Consider the following 20,717-nt stretch of genomic DNA (forward strand, 5'->3'; position numbering starts at 1 on the left):
AAAGACACAAGAAAAAAAATCCATTTAACGCTATCAAGCTGATAAGAAAATAAAATTTTACAGCCTGCTGGGGGGCACAGAGTAACGCGCATATCGGCCAGGTGGGTTGCAAACACAATGGAAGAGCGACAGCACTTAAGAATAGAAAGTGAAAACAAGGCCAACAAAAAAATCCTTCAATATGCAATTTACCATAAATTTATAATTTACTGGCAAATTATTTTCATAAGCCATTTGCATTTATATGGCACACAAACGCACTTACACTTACACACAGCTGAGAAAGCAGACTAATAGATGCTCTAAAGCTTGCCTAACAAAGGCGCACATCAGATGTAGCCCGGTTTATGTTAATTAGTAAAACAAGCGTCAAGCCGCTGAAGAGTCTCAATTGACAGCCATTTACAAATATTAGAAGTTTATTTTAAAATAACGACATTACATATAAATTAAAGACTGCAATAAAGCTTGGATTATTTAACATATTTGCATAGTGTATTTACACACAGCATTTGACAACACGTGCGCTTATACGCACTGTGGGCTTCACACTCATGGCAACAAACCATAAAACAGTTAGCCCAAGCGTTCCCTTTCGCTTGCCAATTTTTTTGTGTATGCGTGTGTGTGTTTAAAAAATCTACAGAACAAAATGTATGCTCATAAAATATAAAATTTATTTTTACGCTAGCCATTAAGTTGTTTAAGAAAGGCAGGCTTGTTTTTACTTTAAACTGTACTAAGAGCTGCATTATTTATATGACCAGAAGGCATACAAAAGCTTTTTGTTATTTATGTTTATGCATGTGTGTAAAAAGTTTGCAAATTAAATTTATATAAATGAAATGCTCTTGTTTATTGCAACATAATCATTAATTTCTCCAGAGACAAAACTTGCTTGTTTTTAAACAAAATAACACTGTACATGTCAAAGGGTTAAAATTGCTAAATGAAAAATATAAACAAAAAAAAAATAAGAAAATCATTTAAAAAACAACAGACGCAATTTAAAATGTAAATTTTCGTTTTGCACACCAGAGACTTGATAACAGCAAAATGTAACTAAATGTTGCAAAAATATTTAAATACAATTTAACATCTATTTTTGGTTTGCGACACAGTAAAGTTTGCCAACAAGTTAGCAAAAAACACAAAATGTATGCATAACATTGCAAGCAAAGGAAAATGCTAAACTTTTCATTCAAATGTTTTATTTAAATTTTCACTCGATACCTATTAGACTTGCCCTTTATGTTTTCGGTTTGTTTTAAATTGTGAAAGAGAAATTCAATATATATTTGTATGTAATTGTGACTTGATTGTAATTTGCACAAAAATTTATTCTCGGAATCTGGCGCATGATTAAATAAAATCAAAAGCAAAAGCCCAAAATTCTTGGCACTTGACCAATCAAAGTTTCATTCAAGTGCTCCGTTTTAATTAATTTAAATCTAAATTGAGAAGCAAGGCACATATTACAACTAACAAATCTCAATGTCAATTGCTGCTTTTGCTTCTAAGCGCCAAACCATTAATGGCAGAGCAAGCACAAAAGATGCGGAGACGAGACAGGCAAACAGCAGTTAAAACGTGAGTGAAAATTAATCAGCAACGCTTAGTTACAACTACAAAGTGTGTTTAAGGGCTAAATGAGCGTGCATAAGTGATGGCCAAGAGGACAAAGCAAAGCGTTGGCATATATAGCAGCCGAACGCAGAACTGTCATTACAGTTTGCCTGCAGGTAGGGCTAAATTACGTATACGCTCCTGTGCACGTGAAGCAACACAAGCAAAAGAAAAAAAAAATAGAAAATCACTTGAAACGCGTTGTAAAAACGGAAATTGTGTAGCTTGCCCGGGTGTCTTCTCCCACTACATTTTATGCTCCTTCCCTCATCAGCGTCAATTCTGAGCGTAAATTGCCAAAAGGATGCAATTTAAAACCTACTCAAGCCAAACGCTTGGCGTCAAGCGACACTATATTGTATGTATAAGTGCCTGGAAATATTTTCATGCGCCTTACGAATTTACAATGAGAATCTTCGCGGCACGTGGCAGACGTGTATGCAAGAGATTTGAGAAAACATTTACCAAGTAGATCAAGTTATGTGCCAGGCAAAAAGTAATATCCAGCATTACGCTCTATTTATAGTTGAACAATTTAAAATGATTTATAAATTGTCAAGCATATAAATAAACAATATTAATTAATTATTGGCACTCACACGCATATATTACACATCCGTGCAATGATTGATACTTGCAGCGAAAATTTATATTAAAGCGCATATCAAGTGTTGCAAATAATGTTTATTATATTGCTGCCTGTGCCCAATTTCTGGTAATGAAAAACTGCCAGCGAAAGACTTTTGCAACACGTTTTATTACAGTTTGCCATTTCCAGGAGCAGGCAGGAGCAAAAACAAACAGCCGAGAGCAACAGCTAAAAACAAGCGGCAGTCTGTGGAGTAAACGACGTTGCTATACCCTCTAACAAGTAAACGTTAAACTGAAACTGGAAGCTTGCTTAAGGTATCCACTTTACATGGCATGAATGTCTGTCTGCAATCGAAGTCAAAAAGTTGACAATAAAGGGCAGGGACATTGAAAATAAGAGCAAATGACGATGACGATGACGACGACAACGACGACGCGTCGTTTGTTTGCTTGTTTGATTTTATAATATTTTTATTTTCTTTTTTTGCTTTTTGCTTTGTGCTGTGAGCCATGCGGCTTTTATTATCATATCCGGTTTACGTGGCGCATGATGAACACGTTTATTGGTTGCGAGGCATTTACTAATTCCCCATCCACTTCATCTCTATGAAGCTGTTTATCTTAGATGCCTGTGTATGCTTGCATTATGAGATCTTGATGCCTTACACACACACAAACACACACATACACGAAAACACATAATTCATAGCTTCGAATGTCGCTTGTCAGTCGAGCTTGTTATTTTTTGCCTTTTCTAAGTGGCATTAGAGTCATAACACAACCAATTGTTAGCTGAAGAAAGCTGGCTGCTATGGCAACTAAATGACTTTGATTTTACATGTATCCAACGCAAAGTTTGCTTCAATCTCTCACAATTCTATTAGCATATGTGCGCTTTTTGTGGCAAATTACTATAGCCATAAAGCGTATTATATTTAGAAACAAAATATCAAAGTTTTTAAAATATCAAGTTACTTACAATTCTATGTTGCAACTTAATTGTGTTTTAATTTCAAAGTTTGTTAAGTTCAGCGAAATTATATTGAATCTCACTGTAGCATTGATGACTTTAAATAGGCTCGAATAAGATTCAGCAGATTTATAGACAACAAGGTAAAGAAACAATTGTTAATGTATAAACCTAAAATTCATATTAATTAGAGCTTTGACTTTTTAGACTTGTGAAAGTATAAAAACAGCTTATTATGTTGTTAATCTTATTTAAATAAATTTAGGGCAATACCAATGCCACCGACTTATCGATCGCGGAAAATGTCGAGAGTTGGTTAAAAGCAAAATAAACATTTTTAATTTCACATAACTTAAAGTAAAGTATACTCTTGACATTTAATAGAACAGCGCACTGCCTCATAGGGCTGTTGGATAAGCACTGTTGTCACAACTTTAAATAAACCCAAGCGACATGACATTAATGTGTGGCAACGATAACTTCAATTTCTTTTTATACACTTTGACATTTTTGTAAAAATGGAAAAGGGTATCATGAAGTTGTGCAAAATGTATGTAACAGGAGAAGGGAGGCGTGGCAGACCCAATAAAGTATATATATCTTGAAATCAGCTCAAGACAACCTGAGGCGATATACCATGTCCGTCTGCCTGTCGTCCGGTCCGTCTGTCCGTCTGTATGAGTGCGTGTTGCTCAGGGCAACTATAAAGAGCTAGAACAACCAAATTTGGTATGTAGGTGCCCCTATATCCAGGACACTACGTTTTATTTTATTTTTTTTAATTCCCCCCCCCTCCCCGCAAATCGAAAAAACGATATATAAGCAAAAACAAATCTTTAAAAATCTGAAATAAATCACAAAATTGCCTAGTCATGTTTTTGACCGATTGTGGAAATTTCAAAACAATCGGATAAATAACTTAGGAATCATTTTACATTTAATTTTCCAAAAAATATTTTGGGTGCACGTGCTGACGCGCCATACAACGTCGCTGCCGACGCAGCGGCGGCGTCGTGGCTTGACGCTAAACAGCGAAAAACCGAGCTGTGACGCGTTTTGGCTGTTTTGTGTGTAATTGAAAAGAAAAGGTGTTGGTGGGGGGGGTTGGGGGGAGGGTGGGGGTGGGGGGGGGGGTGTAGTGCAATGCGTGTGTTTGTGTTTGCTGCGATACGCTAGTCAAAGTGTATTTAAATGTTGGTGGCCCACTTTAACCCCACCACTTTAACCTGTCCACTTGTTAAGTTTATTTTTTTCGTCCTTTTTTTTTTGTTGATGATTACCAGACGCCATTCGCGCACATTGCCGCCATTTCCGCTTCCGTTTGTCACACGCACAGTCACACATATTAAGGAGCACGCAGTTGGAACTTAGACGCCCTGCCATCTAGTTTGACACTCGACAATTACAACACGTGCTCGGCAACTTACCGCATTTTGGGCGCAGCTACTGGCGACAACATTTTTTATCACTTCAATGTCATCTTAAATCACACACACACACACATGCACAGGTGTAGCGCCTAAGTTGCGAGCGTAAAATATTTAAATTAAAAGGACTTATGTAGGCACTCAATGTTACCGCCATTATGCTTGCATTGTTGCCTGCTCAGTGAATGGAGAAGTTTGGGGGTGGAAGGCGGCAGGAAGCCGGAGCAAGACCTCGACCTCGACTTGTCAGTGTGGACTGCTTCCGGTGCTTTCAACGCTCAAGCTGCCATTTTTTTACACTTTAGTTGACAACGGCAGCCATTTGTGGCAAAACACAGCCCTACACTCACCTCCTTCTTTGGCAGCAGACATAGCTAGTTGCCATTGCCGTTGCCTTTGCTGTTGCTGTTGCTGTTACTGTTGATGCTATGTGCTTGTTGCTTGTTGTTGTATGTGTCGCATTTTCCGGGTAATTTACATTCCCATCACAACATACACAGTCGAGCATGAAAAGAAAACAACAGCAGCCGCAACAACAACAACAACAACAACAACAACAAAACCTTTTACTGCAGCCACCTTTTAGACAATTTTGAAATAATAAAAATATAATCGTTACTTATATCTTGTGCTCGTTATTTTGCAGTTCGGTTTTAGTTGTCGCGTAGCTAAGCATTTTGTCATTTTTATTATTTTGCTGCTTGCGTTTATGGCACTCTCAGCGCTTTATGAGGGGCTCCTGAAGTGGTCATTCAAATATGTTTTATAAAACGAAAGCAACTCTTGGCTGCTGTCATTACTTAGCATCCCTCATAGGTGAACCATAGTCAAAGTAGTATCTTTTGGCACTGCTCTTTATGCAGTTGAGCAAGTGGAAAATCGCTTGGTCACATTTGATTCATTATAAATACAATTTCACAGCGCCGTAGTTGCGGCTGCTGACCAAACATGGAAATGGGTAGAGCATAAGCGAAAGCGAACAAAGTGAAAGCCCTGCTGAGCCCTGAGGGGTTTTCTTTTTTTTTTTTTGCACTTTGTATGCTTGGCTGCTTCACTTGGCAATGGCCTTCAGCATGCGGTCGGGGTGGGCTTGCTGAAGCGCACTCAAACTCGAAGTTCGACATGAATTTTATTTATTTGCATGTAAATCGGATTTGTGTGACCCCAAAGACGCTCGAGCATAAAATATATGAGCAACAGTCACCGAGTCACAGAGTCTCGGAGTCTCAGTCACAGTTACAGTTGCCAACTCGCTGACCAAAGGCCACATGGCCAGAAGACGTCGTACGCCGTGTACCTCAATGAATCAGAACGAATCTTACCGTTCAACGTTACGCATATTCGCTTCAATTCGAGCCAGCGGCATTTGTTTGCTGTCTGTTCAGTGTGTGTTGGTTTGTTTGTTCGTTTTGCCAACTCATTTTCTACTGGCTTTTATCATTTGAAATGTTGTCGGACAGGGACTTGTCGCTGCTGTTACGCTTGCCTGATTATCAGGCCTACTACCACTACATAGTTCGGTCATTTTTTGTTGTGTTTTATTAGCTATTATGCCTAAAATATGGCCTACGTCTCGCTTATTGTTATTTATAATGATACATTTTGCACGTTTTTTATGGCCATCTGGGGTGGGACATGCTCAAGCAAATGTTGCGTTATATTTTACAACTATAAGCCAGGTCTTCGCTTTGGCTCAATGTGTGTTTACCCACATTACTCTCTCAGCATTGTTTACTAATTAGATACTTAGTTAACCGAATCTGAGCTTAAGCCAATTAGCATTATAAGTATGTCGAGTAAGCACTTGTCCTTGCTCCATATACAGGCATAAGCTGCAGCTGACGTTGAACATATCGCAACAGTTTCGTTATCATACATCATGGCTTGCTTATGTTTTGAATAATTTAGAGCAGTCTTTTTTAGCACTTTAAAAACGATTTTGCCAATGTAAAACGTGAAATGCAAAATTCTTAGCTGCTGCTGCTGCATGTTGCAGCTGCTGCATGTTGCAGCTGCTGCTGCTGTGGCAAGCGAGTGATGTTGAGATGTGTGTGGGTTGCGAGCGTATGCTAGAGAGAAATTGTCGCATAATGATGTCTACGATAAATTTTACAAATCCTTGAGCGAGCTTATGCAGCGCTTGTCTTGTGTCCCGTTGCATTTTATTTGCCAGAGCTAAGATGTTGAGTGCGACGTGGCCTGTGGCTGTGGCAACCTTTAAAATATTTTTGCAATTTATTTGCACACACTCTTGTATGCATGTGAGTGCGAGTGTGTGAGTGTGAGTGCGTCTGAGTAGACCATGACACGCACATACTCTCAAACTCAAACTGTGTTCACATATGCAAAATAAAGTGATTACAAAGACGCAAACTCACCCAAACACTCACACACATGCAGCACATTGGCCCCAGTCAACAACACCTATACGTATGTGTGGGTATGTGTGTGTATTTTAGGTGAAAGGGCAACTCATGCATGTTTATGTTTTAATGCACTTTCCTGCATGGCGCAAAGCAAACTTCATTTGCATTTACATACTTACACATGTATAGCTTATATGGGACATACATATGTCCTTGCTTGTGTGTGTGTGTGTGTACTATACTTTATTCGATTTATTGTGTATACTCTCTCATGTCAGTGGAGGCTGGAGTCAAATATTTACGCATATTATTTCATAAAACACAGCAAGCTCTATACTTTATTTTTGTTTTTGCTCTCGTTGCTGTTGACATGAACATTAAACGATATTTTGACATATTGTAACACATATGCTGGCAGCTTTGTGTACGTTACTCAGTTTGGAATTATGCTTATACAATATTTACTTCAAAGCTGAGACATAGCTCATAGGATTTATAGCTAATCCTCAAGGATTAAATAGTAGTTCGATCTAGTTTGTAGTTAAAGTGTATGTTGCAGTCTTTCGTAGCTGCTTCGTAGACTGCGGGGCATAGCAACGGAACAATGTACACGCATGGATTATTTATAAACAAAAAAATAAATTGATGGACAGCGCCACATAATAAATGTCGGTGTAGCAGCAAAACAAAAGAACGTAAAAATGAAACATGTTGTGCCAAAAAATTAGCAACATATGTATGTATATAAAACTTGTTTAATCTGATGCCAATTAGAGCAACAAATGCTAGCTGTCATGAGAGCATAAAAAACGAGCAGGCCGCAGTTTACACGCGATATTGCCAATTTATAAAGTATATTAAATGTATGAACTAACATTTTATAACACACAAATTTACTGTATTTGTAGCCACCGCAAATGTTGTTAAAACTGCTCAACATAAACAATAAAAATGTTTACTAATAAAGCCGAAAAACAAAATTGTTTATCCACTGCAGCCAAAGACTGAGCAAGAGGAAGAGACAGCAAATTTACAATTCAAATGCAGCGACTTATTAGCAAAACAGCCTGAGGTACAAAATATGTTTCGCACTGCAGCCAGATACAGTTAAACGTGCCACACAGCTAAAGAAAATTGCATAATTTTAAACATATATATACATACATATATTTCTTTTGGGGTTTTTATAAGTTTTTATTACAAATTTCTTGCATATTGCCCGTAGCTTGCATATCTATTTTTTGTTGTTGTTTTCACTGCTTTCTTTTGTTTTATTTGTATTTTAATATTTAAACAACAATTTTGCTGGACGCTGGCGCTAGCGAACGAGCAAACGATAATAATAAATAAAATAAAACGCGTTCAAGATATGCGCGCAATATTATTTAAATTGAAAATTGTTTGTCTAGTAGTTGTTGGCGCCAAGCTGAGATAAGTTTTTGCAGCAACAATCCCAGAAGCAAAGCGGGGAGTAGAGTGGGATTATTTAGTGGCAGCATAAAAGAAAAGACCACACTGCATAAGTCAGCAGATAGCAGCAGAGAGCAGAGTAGAGCATAGACGTAATGCGCTAAGTATAAAGAGGGGCAACTGACAACACTTATAAAAGGTGAGTAATTTCTCATTTGAAGAGAGCAGCGACCAGCACTTTCAGTTGAATGAACAGCGAGCTGCCTGTTGCAAATGTAAGTAAATAAATGTAAACCCTCTCCACTTAAATTACAGCTTTGGTACGCCCATGGCGTGGAGCAGAAACACAAAAAGCCATGGGGTGGTTAGCACAGTGCAAGGACATTCATGGTTAGAAGCAACGCTACTTAAAGTAAAGACAACTGAGTTAGACTAAGTGCAAATATACTTAAAATACAATTGCTGTAGATACACAAACTAAAATATCATTAAATAAAACAATTACAGCAGCAGCTGAAACATCAATTTTCTTACATATCTTAAATGTGGTTTATATAAAAATAATTTAATACTTGTATGCTTGGCTACAACTTTAAGAGTGGCTGGTCCAAAATAACAAAAATATATTTTTGTTTTCTCAAATTCTATGCATTGCATGTATTTTTATTATATTTATGAGCAACAGTTGTTTATGCTGGACAAACATTTGAAAGCACAAATAACAGTTGCTGGCTTTTCATATGCTCTATGAATTTTTGATTGACAAAATCCAAGCAAAAATTTTTATTAGACAAATCATTGGTATTGCCTGTAATTTGCTTTTTCGATAGAGCATTATATATTCGTTGTGATGTGAGAGCAAATAATGTATAGGCCATTAGGTTTTTCATAAATCTGTTGCTTTTTACAAAACGTTTCGGCCGACGCTGACTGGGAATATGAAAATATATATATAAATATATGTATATAGACGCTGCGCCACTTGTCAGAGCGTCGTGTTTTTTTCTAGGTCGCTATATGTGGAACGCCCACGCCAACGCCTTCACTTTGACACACACCAAAAACACACGGCCATAGACACACAAACACACACACACGCACACATAGAGCGAGAAGACATGCTGACACTGAGCTCAGAGTCGCTCAATTAATTTTGATTGCAGCCTTGGCAGCTGTTTGCCTCATAAGCTTTATAAAAATTTGTTTTCATTTTTTGCTTTTAATATATATAGTGGCCTATGCTAAATGTATACTACATTTAAGAATTTATTGCAGTTCACTGTAAAGTTCATACGCTGCTAGTATTTTGTTGGAATACTTATGACAGAATTTTACAAAAACTTCAAGTGGCAGTTGGGTAAATGTTTTGATAGATTACAGCTGGCAAATGGAAGGACGTTAAGCATGCTAAGCTGTTAGCATAATATTTCGATATAGCAAGTTATCAATATGTTATTTTAGCGAAAAGTTTTTTGAAGCTCTTTTTACTTGATAAAGTTTCAATATTCATTAGTTTATATTTCAATGGCCAAGTCAAACAAAAACAAATGCGGTCCGCAGTACACACAGCAGAGGTGAAGAAATTTATGGGCTTCAGGTGTGAAAAAAAGCAAACGCATTCTTGCCCCTCAACAGCAACATTTTGTGTGTTTGTGTTTTTGTTTATTTGTGCAAAGCAATTCAAAATATGCTCAATGGCAACACTTAAACTTGAACTTGATCAAAATGTTTTTGCTAGATAATTAAATTACTTGAAAATAAACAAGAGCAATGTCAAACTTTACCCACGCCCTACCTGGCAACGTGTAGCGCTGTGTGTGTGTGTGGGAAATTTTGTGCTTTTAACAAATTGTTTGCTTGCCAAGTTGACATTTTTCAAAAATGTCAGCAAAACTTTTAATTGAAATTACAATTTAATTTAGCGTAGTGACCTTCAAATTTCCCACAAAATCAACGAGCATAAAATTTGAAGTGCAAAAAATATATAAAAAAATATTATTTATGAAATGGGAAGACGCACAACGTCATTTGTAAAATTAGCTGCAAGCGTGCAAAACTAATTAACAGAATGCAATTAGTTGTACTTGGCAGCTAAACACCGTATGCATAAGTATCTTTAAGATACAAATCTGCGCACAATTTGTAGCTGGTAAATTGTTGTAGTGCTCCACACATTTTGTTAAATTCAGTGGCATTGACATAAGGCACACTTCTCTACGCATATTCACTTTGAAATCATAGATTTTCACTATTAAGTATTTTCTTTTATTTGTTTTTAGTTTTTTGGCTTTAGTGACGTCACTGTGGACTTCCGTTGGCTACCCACAGCTAAATTTTGTTTGTTGTTGATATTTTTGGCGATTTTCGCATGTGCTGGCTGCGTTGGCGTTTCGCTGTCGACGTCAGCGCTAGCAGCGGCATTAGCTGTTAACCTAAAATACAAATTTTCAGCAATTTTCATAGAACATTATGTGGGCTCTTAGGATAAATGGAAAACTGTTTCAACAACTTGCGTCAGTCGAAATTTGAATTTTGATCGCTCAACACAAGCAGCTTAGCAGCTTTTCAAAAAATATAACACAAAATGGCTGTAAGTGTAAAAAGTGAAATAATAATTATTAATGGGGCGAACGTATAAAAAATGTAAAGTGCAAAAACGAATTTAAAGTGTTACTTTTCGTGTTATTTGTTCAACATTACATTATCGCAGACGGCATTGTGTCAATAGTATTAATTGAATTCCAACAAACTTTGATATTCATAAGCGCTGTGCAGTTGGTTATTATCAAATAAGCAATTAAGGAACAAAGCATTTAATTATGAAGTATACAACGCTTGCCAATTTAATTACAAAATTCTTAATTGATTAAATATTTAAACAGTCAATTAACAATTGAAGCACAAATCTATTTACATATAGCGCATACGCACTGTGGCCTTGTACGATTTTTTCGCAGCTGTTCGTGTCATAATTCATTCACCGACATAAACATATACAAATATATGCATATGTATCTATGTATTTGCAGTCACATTACTTTTTCACTTTTGTAAATTAAAATAAAAAATCACTTTGTTGACATTTGGGGTACCCACACAAGCAAACACATACCCCTGCCCCCACACCAAGAGCGAGCATCATAAATTTCGATTTGTCAGTCGACATGGCGTTGATTATGGCTACATTTAGCATATAACTCAATGCTGATTTATAAAAAGATTTTTTTCTATTGCATTAATAGCAAATTTGAGCTGTCCTTAATTTATTTCAAGCATTTCGATCATATTATAGAATTAATTCGTTGAATAGCTGCGTGCGCACTTGAAATAAATTAAAAACGTGTGCCCAAAAGTACAGTAGACAGTCGTTAGATGAAAAAATAGATACTGTTCATCATTATTAGCTTATATTGAAATATATGCACACATTCAATAGTTTAAATGCAATGCTGAGCCCAACTATTTTATATGCAAACGTTGTTGTTAGCTTTAACTTTTGTAAATTTGCTATAACCAATATATATTGCACTTTAATTTTTAATTAATCTGAATAGCATTAAATTTTTTGCATGCCACACATTTAAATTTTAAAAGTTATAAAAACTTTGATTTATGTGACTTTTTATAGGCGGCAAAATTTTATTTAAAAAAAATAGTTTTTTTTTTGCCAACATTCCACATAACCTTATTGCCGTCAATTAAAACATTTTCATTTTTTTTTAAGCTGCTTTCATGGGCATTGCATTTTTAATGGAAATAATAAAACAACTTTGTATACATGACATCATTATTTTAAATATTGCATAGCATGAACTGTACTTTTGTTTTCATTTCAAGCACAAACAAAAACAGCAGCATTTCTTATTCTTGGCAACAGGCAAATGCTATTAGCTTAGTTGCATTTTTATGATGTGTTGAGTTGCCAAAGTAATGCAGATCTGCTAGACTTTATAGCTTTACATTTGTAGAATGTTTAGCTTACTTGAGTTTACTTGATCAGTTAATATTTTTTGTTCGCTCTTTGCCCAATGCTTGTCGGGTGGGCGCCGCCGCCTGCATATTTTCATTTTCATTTCATTTGCGGGTTAATGTTGGCAGCCGGCAGCCGCCAATTGGCAGTATTCCAAATGACAAATTGAAATAATAATAACAACAACAGACAACGCCAACACTCTATTTTTTTTTTCTTTGCTGCGCTACAGTATGAAAAAGGAAACACTGAAAATGTGCGCAAAATGAACTTTTATCTTTATGTACAAATGAAAATTTTTATTTATGCGCGCAGCCGGAAAAAGGCAAACAGCTGAAAGTATAAAAAGAAAACTGTTCAAAAAAGCAGAAAAACTGCTCAGACAACTGAAAAAGAGGGCGCCAGCCGCATCTAGAATTGTGGGTTATTTGAAGGTCACGGCTGTCCAGAAAGCGCCAACATAAGCAACAAAATTATTGAGGCCAACACACAGGGCGTATAAAGTGCAGGTTATACAGATTTTGAAGCTGCCAATTAACGATCAGTTAAGCGCTAAATAAGCGTAGAAATTTTTAAAATTAATACACAATTTTATTAGTCAATTTAATTATCCTTTTATTTCATTCTTTTCTAACTTTTGCAATTACAAGTTAAATCCTTATCTTATTATTAATTTTTTTGTATGCACTATAATTTTGCATTTAAAATGTCACAAAGTCAATTGCATGCTCAACAGTTCGACAAACCTGTATAACTCCAGGTGTTTGTTTTTATGTATTCTGCAGCATATGCATTGGTAATTAAGCAATATTTAAAGCAGTGCCATGTAATATAAATAGTCGCAACTTCAGCGCAACAACAGCCATTGAATTCAATTCGATTGCCATGGCAATAACAATTGTTGATCTGTCATTTACATATAATTATATAAGTAGCAATACTTTATATGCGATTGCACATCATGGCAAGCATGAGATTTAAAATGAAAACATTGCGAATGCAATACGATGCATAATTCATTAAAAAAGTTTGCACCATTAGCTGCTACTGAAGCGTGCATTGAACAATAAATAAGAAAAACAAATAAAATGACTATCTAGCAGGACAAAATACATGCTGTGTGATATACAAAAGTATATTTTTTATTTGCAAGCATAACCGAATATAAAAGTTTTAAGCATATTTGTGGCAACCGCATTTATTTTTAGCTTTACTACATGTAATAGATGCACGTTTTAATTTGCGCATGTATAAACAAAAGCCGCGCAGTAAAATTTTGTATGCCAAAATATTAATTGCTCTGAGGCGATTTCAATCACAAACTATATGTATGTGCATTGTTTGCGCATACAATGATTGCGTATACGCCGCGTTTTGCGAAACGCTCTAAATAAAATATCAACGCTTTTAATTAGCACAACTTACTGACTAAATTAGAATTAATATTTGGCTAAATATGCCATATTTGCCTAAAGCACATGAAATTACAATTATACATAATTCAAACGCATTAAAGGGATAATATTATTTTAAGGCACATGTGAGTTAAGCTATTTAACAGTACATCAATGTGAAATATTGCCAGACATTCCAATTACATTTAAATTACGCAGCAAATGTATCCAAAATCGTCGCATTACCTAAAATGGACACAAATTGACCCAAAATACAGACGGGCAACAACTTCCAGTCGGTTAGCCAGTGCCAAAGTGAATTTCAATTAAACAGTTTGTGGCTTTCGAGCTGTCAACTGTCACAGTAAATGCGACGCCTGTTCGAAGCCTGACCGCGACCTGAGGCTGGGACACAGAGACTGGCGCTGAGCTTCACGTGCTGCGCTTTTAAAATCGAAATTAATTAATTGGAAAATGAATTCATTTTCTTAGCACATTTCACTCGCATTTAAGACCAACTGTGACCAGCTTACCTTGTTGCTTTCCTTTGGCACTGCTGCGGGATAGCAAAATTATAAATAACAAATTAGGCCCGCGCCGTTAAATGACCTTTGCCCGAACGCGTACAATCTGTAAGATTTTGCTTGTTTATATTTAGACAACTCGACTCGACTCGACTCGAACTCGAAAGCAATGAGGGTCCGGCTACAATTACAGCAAATTACTTTTTTTATGGCACTTAGCTGTTGATATCACATTACTAATTTCCTTGCTTGTGGATTTATTTGTTTGTAGCCACGCAACAAGGAACAGGAACAGGAGGTGCTCAACTGGGTGTTTGCCGTGATTGGCGAAAAGGTGCCCAGCGGCCAGTATGAGGATATTTTGAAGGACGGCATTTGGCTATGCAAGCTGGCCAATAAGCTGGCCCCAGGCTCTGTGAAGAAGATCCAGGAGCGCGGCACCAACTTCCAGCTCATGGAGAACATTCAGCGCTTCCAGGCTGCGGTCAAGAAGTACGGCGTGCCCGAGGAGGAAATATTCCAAACTGCCGATCTCTTTGAGCGTCGCAATATTCCACAAGTCACATTGTCGCTTTATGCGCTGGGCCGAATTGTAAGTAATCATTTGTGGCATGTCACTCGCCCACACACACACACACACACATACAATTAACTCATCGCATTGACTATTGTAGACGCAAAAGCATCCAGAGTTCACTGGCCCCGCTCTGGGCCCCAAAATGGCCGACAAGAACGAGCGCACCTTCACCGAAGAGCAGCTGCGCGCCCATGAGGGTGAGCTCAACCTGCAGATGGGCTTCAACAAGGGTGCCTCTCAGTCGGGTCATGGCGGCATGGGCAACACGCGCCACATGTAAACCACACACACACATACGCACACACACAAACAACACCAAAGCAAATAAGTTCAAAGCAATTCTGATTATATTTTGATTTGTTTCTAATTGTAATCGATTTCATTATAATTTGATATTTATGTTTTGCTAAGCGCAGGCCACTCTAAATGTAATTTATATAATATGAAAAAATAAATTAATTAATTTTAATACAAACGCACCATGAACTTGGCACTTGGATTAGCATTATCAAACTGTTAATTGGCAAGCAACGTGCCGCAGACTGGCGCAGCTGCTAGCCGAATTATGCGGTTAACACACAGACAAGGACACAATAAAGACACAATCGCTTGGCTTACCTTCATCGTTTTGTTGTCGACGACATCGACTGCCCACCTGAGATTACACAAATTACAATTTCAGCGCCTGCACAGACAGCGATAAGCATAAGAAATGTCAAGGACATTTCTATTTGTTTATACGCTTTGGCTTTCTCTCTGTCTCTGTGTGTATGTTGACACAAGACACAAAGAGCCGCATAGAAAGACGCTTTGTGCTGCTACACAGTGCAAAATTATTTGCACATAAACTAAGCAACAAATCTAAATCATGTGATGTGATTTTTTCTCGCTGTGCATATTTGCACCTTTGTCAACGTTTATTTGCCCGCACAGAGAGACCGCAAAACTACAAACATAATATACATAGGTGACAAAACAAAACGCAAAATACGAATTTAGTCTGTCAAACTGAATGAAAACGGAAAACGTTGTCATATGTTGGATTTGGTTTTGGATTTGGGTTCATTGTCTCTTAGTGTGGTCTGTGTGTATCTGTGTGGAATGCTCTCATTCAATGAGCTGCCAAATTGGCGAAAAGCTGCTCCTAGCCCCAAAAGGACGACAATAGGATGCGATTGCGTGTGTGTGTGTATGTGCGAAGAATGTGTTTAATTTGCACTTGCCGTGGGCAACAACAAACGCAAACGCTTCAATTATATTAAGCGAAATGGTCACTTTGACAGTCAGTGACAGGTGCCTTAAATGTCTCTGTGTGTGTGCAATTCACTATATATAACATACATATGTATATGTATATGTATATTTAGCTCTATGCTAAAGCCACACACATTTAATTTTATTTATGTTGACAATTGTTGTAACAAATACGCACGCAAGTTCACACTCAGACAAAGGCACTCACACACACACACAGATATAAATAAACGCACACATGGGGTCTGCTGATTGTATTACAAATAGTTTCGCCTCTCACCTCCCTCATTGCAAAACTATGCTCTAATAGTGTAATTTATTGTCAGCCATAGTTGACAATGACAATTGTTGACTTTCTCCATTGCTGAGTTTTTCTTGCTCGCTCGGTCTCTCTCTCTCTCTCCCACATTGTTTGCCATGCTATTACAGTCGAGGTCAATAGGGGCGTACACACTTGTGCCTTTCATTGAATTTATTTTATTTATATTTATTGGTGGTCAAAATGATTATTTATTGTTATTTGTATTTATGCTGTCTCTATGTCTAAAAATTCCTTCTCTTTTGTCTCTTTTTTTGCATTTTATCGACTACACATTTAATTATTTATTTCAAGCAACAAAAAGTGAATACTACGGCATTGTGTCTACTAATTTGTTGTAATTATCGAATGAATGGTATATGCTTATAAATCATTGTTATTTTTATTTTGTTAGTTTAGAAAATTTATTGTGCAGCATACAATTGTTGAGTTTTTATCATGTTGTGATTTATTTCACAATTTGTTGTGGTATGCAAGTTTTTGTTTTCAAGCATTTAACAAAAAAAAAGCAGTTGCCAATGTTTTCTGCTTAAATTCTTTGGCCGCCATTTAAAATAAAATACGTGAGCTTTTGTCATGCAGCAGCTATAGCAATTAGCTATCGATGCTGCTATTGGCAAGCGGTTAATATTTTAAATTGAAGCTATCATAAAATTTATCTAGCAAAAACGTTGCCTCATATTAAGTAATTGCTTTCAAGCTTGTGCACAAATTCCTTATCTAAATAGTTTCACTAATTTGAGTTCCTTTTGCCATATCGTTTGCCAACTCTAAGCTCGAGCTTTATACGTTCGCCATAATTTCTAACAACATTCCGCAGGAAGGCAAGCAACTGATATACATACAAATAGAAAAGTATAGAAAAGCAACGGACCACAAATAGAAAAACTAAGCATGCTATGCTCAAATACAAATAGCCGGCGAGTGAGCATAGTCTAAAGCAGTTTTTGCAGACAACAACAATAGCAATAGCAACAACAATAACAAACACGTGCTCGCATAGAGCTAGAGCTACAGCTGTTTGCTTTATTATTATTTGACTTTAACATGCAAGGGCATTTATTTTGTTGTTCTTGTTTGCTGAGCACTGCGGTTAGCAGCCAAACTTGCACAACATATTTCTAGCTAATTGCTGAAACTTTGTAACAATTTATAGCTGCAATGCAGTGGTTTAGTTGCCGCCACGAACGCAGTTGATATTGAGCAGCAACTAGAAGACAGCTTAAAGTGCTGCAGGTGTTAGCCACATTGCAGCTTAAGTTCTTGGACAAACACTTTGGACATATTTCATGCTCAGTAAACAATGCACAAATGACACTAAAGCCCAATGCATTTAGTCAAGAGCAGCAATGGCAGCAAAAGCAGACTGCTGGCCACAACAACTGTTGCAATTATTGCCGCCATAACGGCAACTGGCAACTGCAATCATAAACCAAGCTAAGGCCCTGAGCTGTTAGCAGTTTACAGCACTGCCAAAAACCAAGAGTCATAACCCCAAACCGGAACTAAACAACAAGTTGCAAGCGTTGTTGTCATGACCTCAGGCAAAGCGTGTTACAAGTGTACACAGCAAATTGTTCAAGTTCAAGCCTAACTACAAGATACTCTCTGTGGAGAAAGTTAAGTAAAGTTATGCATGAATTCAAATTTCTTTGAGCGGATTGGCTTAAGCAGCACTCTATACTAATTCTATCTGCCAGTCGAATACGTAATCTGCAGTGCTATCGAGCAATGCCTGCTGCCGTTGCCAATTCTATTTTTTGTGGTCCAATAAATCATCGAAAAATACTTTTACCTGAGCATATTAATAGCACAGAGCTTGATTTATGCGCTGGCGCATTGCAATATTCTCGCTTTTTAGCTAAGATTTGCTGTTGGTTTGGCTCTCTCTCAGTTGGTCAACCGCATGTGATATTTTTTATCTGGGTAGGTTTCATTAATATGTATTAGAGAGGTAAGTACTGTGTGTGTTTGGCATAGGTAAAGGAATAAATCAAATGCAAATCTGTTATAAGCGCTTAAAGCTAACTAAATTGCTTTAAATGCTGTTTAAGCCAAGAGAACACAAGCAAAAAAAAAATAACATTTCATTCATGCGGCCTGTGTAACAATTTAATTAAATTCAATTGTTGTTGCAATTCGGTTAATTGTTATTATTATTGACAGCAACTGCAATTCACAACAGAGACTGCATTTTGTGGTTTTCATAACAGACTGCAATGGCTTCAATGCTATTTAATTCAACTGCAATGCTTAGACTCTCAATGGTATGTGCTCATGTGTGTGGTGACAAATTACACAGCAATTGTTCAAGAAAGCCAGCGAGCAACCGCGCAGTAAACTAATCGCCTCAAATCCGATTGCATGGCAAGTGGCAATAGTTGTTGCCGCAATGCTTGGCTCATTTTAATGCAACATGATGACAGCGCCGACATTTATTGCAGTCAATAAATTTTGCAATTAGCGCTAAGCGCTTGCCAATTGTGGGCGTGACTGTTTGCCTGTGTGTGTGTGTGTGTGTGCTCATATATTTCCAATTGTAATAGCATTTGTGACATGAGTGCGCTAAAGGATTTTCACTGCATGTTGGCGGCTTAAGCGAAAGCGCCAAGGTGTATGCTACACTATATAATATATGTAAATGCATGTGAGCACAATGCTGCAGCTAATGAATACTTAAGTGTAATTTGCATTAAGCGTTGATGGCATTTTCATGCCACATCATAGATAACACAGCGGGCGTACACCCTGAACTTTGCACCCTTGAGTGCAAACAAATGTAAGCCACTTTTTGTTTAATTAAAATTTCTTATGCTCAGCCTAAAGCATTGCAATATACCGCTGGGAAATTGGTATCAACGTGTTCAAATGCATTTCTCCTGCGCTGTCAATTGAATTGCTTTGCCCAGCTGCATATTAGGGTCAGCTATGCCGCTGTCATGTTCTCAACTGCGCTATTTACTCATTTAATATGCGCGGCACTAGCGCCAGTCAACAAACTGCACTGGCAGCAGCACCACCACCACCACGATAGACAAGCTGCCACATCATCATGCCACAATTGCGCGTGCACTCTCTGCGCCTGGGCTGTAACATCAACGTCATCGTCATCGCCCAACGCCATCATCAGCAGCACGATATCACAATTATGATCAAAGCGCCAGCTCCTGCACCAAAAGGCAAAAGGCAACGAAGGCGTGCGACTAAAGACCGCATAATGCACAAATCAAACTCGCTTACCTGCAACCAGCCGCGCCACCCACTCTGACTGCGTTGCTACACCTGCAATGCCTCTGGAGAGCAGACGCGAACTCATTTCATTTGCGCGCTTCATGCGAATATTTTTCGCTGATTTTCGCGCGCTGACTTGCGGCTGCGAAAAGTTCTGACCTCACAGACATTCTTTGGACTGGCGCAAATATCTTTATTGCAATCATTATCAGCAATTTCGTTATGCGTTGCGCATTTTCAAACAGTTCATAGCAGCAGCCGCTGTACTGACGCCATTTGCATAAGCTTAAGGGCATGGCTCGGGCGTTTATTGCTCAGTTAAGTACAATTTTGGTAAACAATTAAACAACATTTTTGTATATTTCGATTTTAGCTTTTACACAATTTTAAATCGTTCACCTACAGTTTGCTTAAAACATCAACAATACTCATCACGTCAGCTCCCTCATGCTCTGATGTCTCATAAGCTTACCGCTCAAGCGCACACATGGCGCCTAGGTAGCTGTATGGGCAGCTATGCTGTGTTGGAGCTTTAAATGAATTGTCTGCGTCTCGAGACGGCAGCAACAACCACAACAAAAATAGCACAAGCAGCACGACTTTTCATTCAGACGTCTGGCGCAATGACAGCTGTCAAAATTGCTCAGTGCAAGTCGTTTGGCATGCCAAAAATTTGTTGTTCATTCGTATAAGTGTCTTTGTATGTGTGCGTGCGTGCGTGTATCTGTGTGTGTGTTTCTGTCAGGATTTGGTGTACAGCTAACTGCATGTGTAAGTGGCCATCTTTATATAAGCGCGGGTAGCTCGACAAGTTGTTGACTTTACTAATAGTTTAATACACGTTGTTATTGCAATTGAAAATTGAAGTTAACACTCAACGATTTAGGCAACCCTCGCTTAAGTTTAAGCTGCTGACTATTGCTTGAATTGTCTCTAGTTTCGTATTCACACCCATATCCAATTTGCATTTGACGGCGAAACGAGTTACGTTTGAAATGTTTGAAAGCGCAACTCATGGGACTGACGTTGATTGTTGTGGGGAAATGAGTTTCGGGACA

At 37.7% G+C, this 20,717-nt stretch overlaps 1 protein-coding gene across 1 annotated transcript; it reads left to right on the plus strand.

Annotated features, from left to right (window-relative positions):
• The first annotated feature begins 10,876 nt into the window (after positions 1 to 10,876).
• Positions 10,877 to 15,144, plus strand: LOC108601942 (myophilin). The gene is made up of 3 exons (XM_017989922.1): positions 10,877 to 10,980; positions 14,550 to 14,870; positions 14,953 to 15,144. Exons 1-3 carry the CDS (start codon positions 10,975 to 10,977, stop codon positions 15,133 to 15,135), a joined length of 510 nt encoding a protein of 169 aa, XP_017845411.1. The 5' UTR covers positions 10,877 to 10,974; the 3' UTR covers positions 15,136 to 15,144.
• Positions 15,145 to 20,717: the final 5,573 nt, after the last annotated feature.

The sequence above is a fragment of the Drosophila busckii genome, chromosome 3R, assembly GCF_011750605.1.
Source record: "Drosophila busckii strain San Diego stock center, stock number 13000-0081.31 chromosome 3R, ASM1175060v1, whole genome shotgun sequence".
In the NCBI taxonomy this organism is placed as follows: domain Eukaryota; kingdom Metazoa; phylum Arthropoda; class Insecta; order Diptera; family Drosophilidae; genus Drosophila; species Drosophila busckii.